We start from the raw sequence: 5,577 nt of genomic DNA, 5'->3' as shown, positions 1-5,577 counted from the left end.
TAACGGCGGGGGCGGCGGGGGGCGCACCTGGCGCGCGGCCTCGGGAGCTCTGCGCGCCCCGCGCTCATCTTTGCGCACGTTCCGGGGCGGGTCGCGCCGCCACCCCACTTAAAAGCGCCCTGCTCCTCCAGGAAGGCCCGGGCGGGGGGCCCGCGCTGGGCAGGGAGCCCGCTTCCCGGCTCCGAGCCGGCCGGGAGCCCCGGGGTGCTCCCCAACAGGTGGGTCCAGATCCTCTGCGTGCCGGCGCGTCCCCGCGGCGGGGTCGGCGCGCCGCTCTGGGCCGGGTGCGGGTCTGCGGCGGGCACCGCGGTGGGAGCAGGGCGCGGGGCCGCTGGCCTGGGCGGAGTAGCGTTATAATGGCGTGTTGTGTATTTTTCAATTTCCTAAAGGTAACTGTTCAGTCCTCACCTAATTTTACACAGCATGTGAGGGAGCAGAGCCTGGTGACGGATCAGCTCAGCCGCCGCCTAGTCCGGACCTACCAGCTCTACAGCCGCACCAGCGGGAAGCACGTGCAGGTCCTGGCCAACAAGCGCATCAACGCCATGGCAGAGGACGGGGACCCCTTCGGTAAGGCGGCGCAGGCCTGTCCTGCGGACTCCCGCAGGGAGGAAGGACACAGAGCAAGCAGGTGTGCAGAGGGCAGGCTGGAGAGAGGGGCTGGGGACGACCCGACCGGGGACACGGCCCGCAGGTGCCCCTTCCCCACCCAGCCAGGAATGGCTCCTGCAGTCCCTGTGTATCCGCGCCTCTGCTGCAGGTGGAGGAAGGGGCGACAGCCGAGGGGGCCCAGGTTTAAGGGAAGTTCTTGAAAGGAGAAACCTCACCAGGGCCCAGGCAAGGAGAGTGGGAAGGGCAGGGAGAGATCCCCTGCCTTGGCAAAGGATGGTGCTGTGACCTTCCAACTGCGTTGATCAGAAGGGACAGTTAAACCTGGGGTGCCCGCCCGCCGCCCCGGAGCTGGACTGCACCCAGGGAGGCAGCAGGCAGTGAGGGCTCCCGCGGGATGCTGAGACCGGGAGCTACTTCGGGCAGAGGCTGAGGATTGATTGATTTCTAAAACATTCAATATTTCTACCTTGAAATGGGGCCAATTTCCAGAGTCCTAGATGTACCAGAAGGAAAGCAAGCTCTCTAGGCGACTGGTGGTGTTTTTAGAGAGCGATTATTGTGAGTTTAAAAACCTTTAAATAATGACCAAGTTAAACAAGCACGAAAGGAGAGGGGAAGACTCTATTAAAATGTAATAAAAAGGTGAGGCATTTTAAGAGCTAAGAAGAAAAATGAGGAATGATATAAAACAGAAAAAGAACCAGTCTTTTTTCAGATGTGGAGTTTGAAAGGAGTTGCGAGTCTGTAAATGTTAAAAAAGAGGCTGAGGATTGTTCTCCATGAATCTCTGGAGAGACCCCCGCGTCTGGCAGAGCGATTAAAACTCTTCTTGCTTTCACCTTTTTTAACATTTCCTGAATACTTTCTCCTCTTCTCAAGCCAGTTTGGGGGATCGAGTATGTCTCGCTGCATTTTTTCTGCATCGACGTAGTTGACTTCCCTTCAAAGCTGGAGGAGACATAATTTTCCTGGGATAAATCTGTCACTGGGGTGGAAGAATAGGCTTGAAAATGTTAAGCTTTGCAAAAGCCTGGTTGGGAGAGCCGCTGTAAACTTCAGCCCTGGGTCCCCATCCATCCGGGAAGGAGAGTGGCTCTCACTCTGGGCTCGTGGGGGTGGGGACCGCTGGCCTGGTGGTAGGCCTCCCCACTGGGCTGGCAGAGCAGGGCCTGTGGTCTCTTTGTCCCTCCAAAGTAGCTGCTTGCTCCTTTCTCAGCTTCCAAGGAAGGGAAGGAAGGCCTAGCTCCTCCAGGGTTTGCCTGATTGGAGCAAATGGGCCAGAACCTCAGATTTTGTGGGCAAGCCAAGCGGCCAACAGGAAGGTAGGCCTTCAGACGTCACAGGAGTTCTGCTGAGAGCTGTCTCCCGAGGTCCAGAGGAGGCATCCCAGGTTTCCTCAGCTCTCCCTGCAAGGCTGGGGTGCGAACTGGAGGCCCCAAGAACTGAGGCATAGGGTATGGGGCAGGGCCAGAGGAGCCTGGGGGCAGGGGAAGAGGCCCGCAGTGCTTCCCTGGTGGCTCTGGAAGCTCCCACCTTATCCCTGTGCCGCATTTGGCTGGAACCTTCTGGGTGGGTTTTTCTTCTTTCTAGCCAGTATTTTCTCAGCCCTGCAAAGCAGCCCCTCGGGAAGGCAGACCCGGCGGGAGGAATAAATGGAGGGCCAAAGGGAAGCGGGCCAGGAGGGGCCTGGGCCAGGCAGGGCAAAGAAGGCTCCAGGTGTCAACACAGTGCATCCCAGAACTGCTTTCTCAAAGAGGGAAAAGACTGAGCTTAACCAGCTTGACCATGTGGAGGGCAGAGGACTTGACAGCAGGAACAGCCCTGGCTCTCAACCAGGATGTCCCCAAGATTAATTGCACAGAATGTGTCTGGGACAGCTTCTAGAACCAGTCTGAGGGGAGGAGGTGGGCAGAAGACCCTGATTTCTGCCCCGCCTCAGGACCCTGAGTTTCTCTGCTGTTCACTACAGAAGAGGGATGAGGGGGGCTTGGTTCTGGTTCTTTTTGGTGGCATTGGTAGCTGTGACCAGGGCCATTTGAGAAGTCCAGCTGAGCTGGGGTTGAAAGAGAAGATGGTTGGGTCATTGATTCCAGATGCTGGGGCTAAGGCCTGGTACCTGGGAAGTCAAGGGAAAGAGGCAGAATCCTCCCAGCTGGCGCCTGAGGTCCCAAAGCAGTTTTGAGCTGTGTCTAGGGAGAGCTGTCCTATCTCTGACATCCCTCAGCAGAACAGGAGTGACCAGGGCTGTGAGTTGGGTCAGGGGAGCATGCTCTACCTTTGGGGTCAAGCCTAGAGGTCACGCCTGCATGCTGAGGTTCGTATCACTTGTGAAGTACACACATGTACTATCTGAGTGGGATGGCTCCTCAGGGTCTTTTGATTAGCCATGGTACTCTGACCAGATTAAATTTTCTTGAGAGCCTTGACATCAAAGTTATCGCTGTCTGATTTGAAGAGCGAAGAAGGAATGCAGATTCAGCATTTTTGCTCTCATGGCCCCAGGACCCTTCTGTGGAGCCCACCTTGTAAACTGTGATCCTGTCCAAGCCCCTCTGTAAACCCAGGGTGGGGTCTGCAGCCCAGAAGAGCTACTTGACCCCTGTCAGAGCTGCTCTTCAGTAGCTGGAGATGGGGAGCTGGAGCTGTTTGGAAGGCCTGGCCTGGGGCAGTTGCTGCTGGGATGCAAGCCACGGATCTCTTGGGGTCCAGCTGTGGTGCTGCGGGGGTCAGGTGTCTCTGAGTAACCACTTGCCCCTTCCCTGACAGCAAAGCTTATCGTGGAGACAGACACCTTTGGGAGCAGGGTTCGAGTCCGTGGGGCTGAGACTGGGCTCTACATTTGCATGAACAAGAAGGGGAAGCTCATCGCTAAGGTGAGGCAGCTCCCAAGCACCAGCTGGGTGAGGTGTGTGAGAGGTGCAGCCCACTCGGGCTCACCTGGTGGGTGGGGGGAGGAAAGTGCTGGAGAGTGAGAACCTGTGGAAGGAGGACACAAAAGGAAGGCTAGGACGGGACTGGAGGGGGTGCTAAATTCCATATATCTTTTTAACAAATCGCCAAATTGCTTTGCTATTATGTCCAATTACATGGTACCAGTATTTGGAATGTTCAGTAAGCCGCAGGCCCGGCCCCTCAGCCGCGCTCTGGAATGGGCCTATTAGTCACGGCTCCTCTCCGGCCTTGAGCTCCGGGCCTCCTGGGCCCAAGGAGCTTGGGACTCAGTCTCCTCCTGGGCACCCCTCCCCCACAGGGTGCCCTCCCCCAGGCCGGGCAGTAAGTCTGGCCAGGCTAGTGGGCAGCAAGCCAGACAGGACCCGTGCTCTGGGCCTCTGCCTGGGCCTGGCCATGTGTCACTGCTGCCCAGAAGGACAGGAAGTTGCCGGGTGGGCTGCAGGTTGTGAGGGATTAGAGACCTGGTGCCTGGGCAGGGGGTGTGACTGGGTCCCGCGCCTTTGCCATCTGCTGGGGTGACACCTGCTGTTGGGCGCTGGCACGCTGCCTCCCGTGGGGGCTCCGTAACTGTCTGCCCCTACCTGCAGAGCAACGGCAAGGGCAAAGACTGCGTGTTCACGGAGATCGTGCTGGAGAACAACTACACGGCCCTGCAGAATGCCAAGTATGAGGGCTGGTACATGGCCTTCACGCGCAAGGGCCGGCCCCGCAAGGGCTCCAAGACGCGGCAGCACCAGCGGGAGGTGCACTTCATGAAGCGGCTGCCCCGGGGCCACCACACCACAGAACAGAGCCTACGCTTTGAGTTCCTCAACTACCCACCTTTCACACGCAGCCTGCGTGGCAGTCAGAGGACTTGGGCCCCCGAGCCCCGGTAGAGGTCCTGTGTCCAGGCAGGAGAGGGACCAGAGAGGGACACTTGGGGAGGTGAAGGCGGAGGAGCGGGGCCTGCATCCTAGTTGTGGATATCATTTGCTGTTGGGTTTATTGCAGTTTTTTAAACAAAAGAGAGGATCTATTTTTGTATTCCACTGGCAGTGGCGTCTGCATTCTTAGCTCTGAGAAAGGCCCAGCAGGGCCCGGGCTCCCTGGGTGGAGGGACCGTTGTCCAGCGCAGTGGCAGGTGCTGGCCAGGGAGCACACGCGGAGCCTCGGGCAGTTCCCTCGGCACTGGGGCCCAAGGGACTGGTTGTTACTCTTTGCTATCAAACCACTGAATATTTAGCTTATTTAAATTAGAAATGTGTGTTGGAGAGTGCGTCCTACCAGATGCACACAAACACCCGTGCTGCCCAAGGTGGATGGCATCAGGGGACACACCAGGTCAGGCACCAGCTGACGGTGATGTCCTCCGGCCTGACCAGGGACCCTCTATCACTGTCACCAGAGGGCTTTCCTGAGAGGTCAGAAGCAGGAGAGGAGGCCAGGAGAGGCTCTGAGCTGGTCCAAGACCCTCTCAGACAGCCTGCGACAGAAGTCACCGCAGACACCTGGCCACCACCGCCTCGGCCAGGAACAGGGGCTGGGGTGGATTCCAGGAGTTAAGGAAGTGCCCCTTTCTGTGCCTACGTACAAGGTGCCAGGAGGGTTCTTGCCGAGAGCCAGGCTCCAAAAAATGACAGCCAGGACCGGGGAAGCAGCTCAGCAGCGTAAGTGCCTGCCTAGTAAGTGCGAGGTCCTGAGTTTGATCCCTAATACCAAAAACAAAACAGAACAAACAAGCGGCTGCCGGGACTAGGGTGGCACGGTGTTGGAGGGTTCCATGCAGGCCACGTGGACTCTGGCGACAGGGAAGGAGTGCTGGCGTGGGGAGAGCTAGGTGCGGAGATGCAGCAGAAGCGCCACTCTCAGTAGGGCAAGAGGAGCCGGTGCAGGTGGGGAGGCTCGCCTGGGGCAGGAGCAGCGGCCATGTCCATGGGGTGAGCCACCAAGAAGGACAACTCCACCGAAAGGAAGTGTGAGGCAGGTCAGGCCCGGGCGTGGGGGGTTGTCTCAACAGCAGTGAGCCTGGTG

At 58.3% G+C, this 5,577-nt stretch overlaps 1 protein-coding gene across 2 annotated transcripts; it reads left to right on the top strand.

Moving 5' to 3' along the window:
- Positions 1-128: 128 nt before the first annotated feature.
- Fgf8 (fibroblast growth factor 8) lies at positions 129-4,442 on the top strand. Of its 2 annotated transcripts, none has more exons than XM_023715614.1 (4): positions 129-218; positions 423-570; positions 3,379-3,485; positions 4,152-4,442. In XM_023715614.1, the coding sequence occupies exons 2-4, from the start codon at positions 546-548 to the stop codon at positions 4,440-4,442; spliced, it is 423 nt and encodes a 140-aa protein (XP_023571382.1). In that variant the 5' UTR covers positions 129-218; positions 423-545. The 2 variants fall into 2 exon arrangements, with proteins under 2 accessions (XP_023571382.1, XP_023571381.1); XM_023715613.1 differs by having other exon boundaries at positions 390-570.
- Positions 4,443-5,577: the final 1,135 nt, after the last annotated feature.

The sequence above is a fragment of the Octodon degus genome, unplaced genomic scaffold, assembly GCF_000260255.1.
Source record: "Octodon degus isolate 3935 unplaced genomic scaffold, OctDeg1.0 scaffold00042, whole genome shotgun sequence".
NCBI classification, from domain to species: Eukaryota; Metazoa; Chordata; class Mammalia; order Rodentia; family Octodontidae; genus Octodon; species Octodon degus.
The sequence above is the reverse complement of the archived record's forward strand: the minus strand, read 5'-3'. Positions and strand labels throughout refer to the sequence as shown.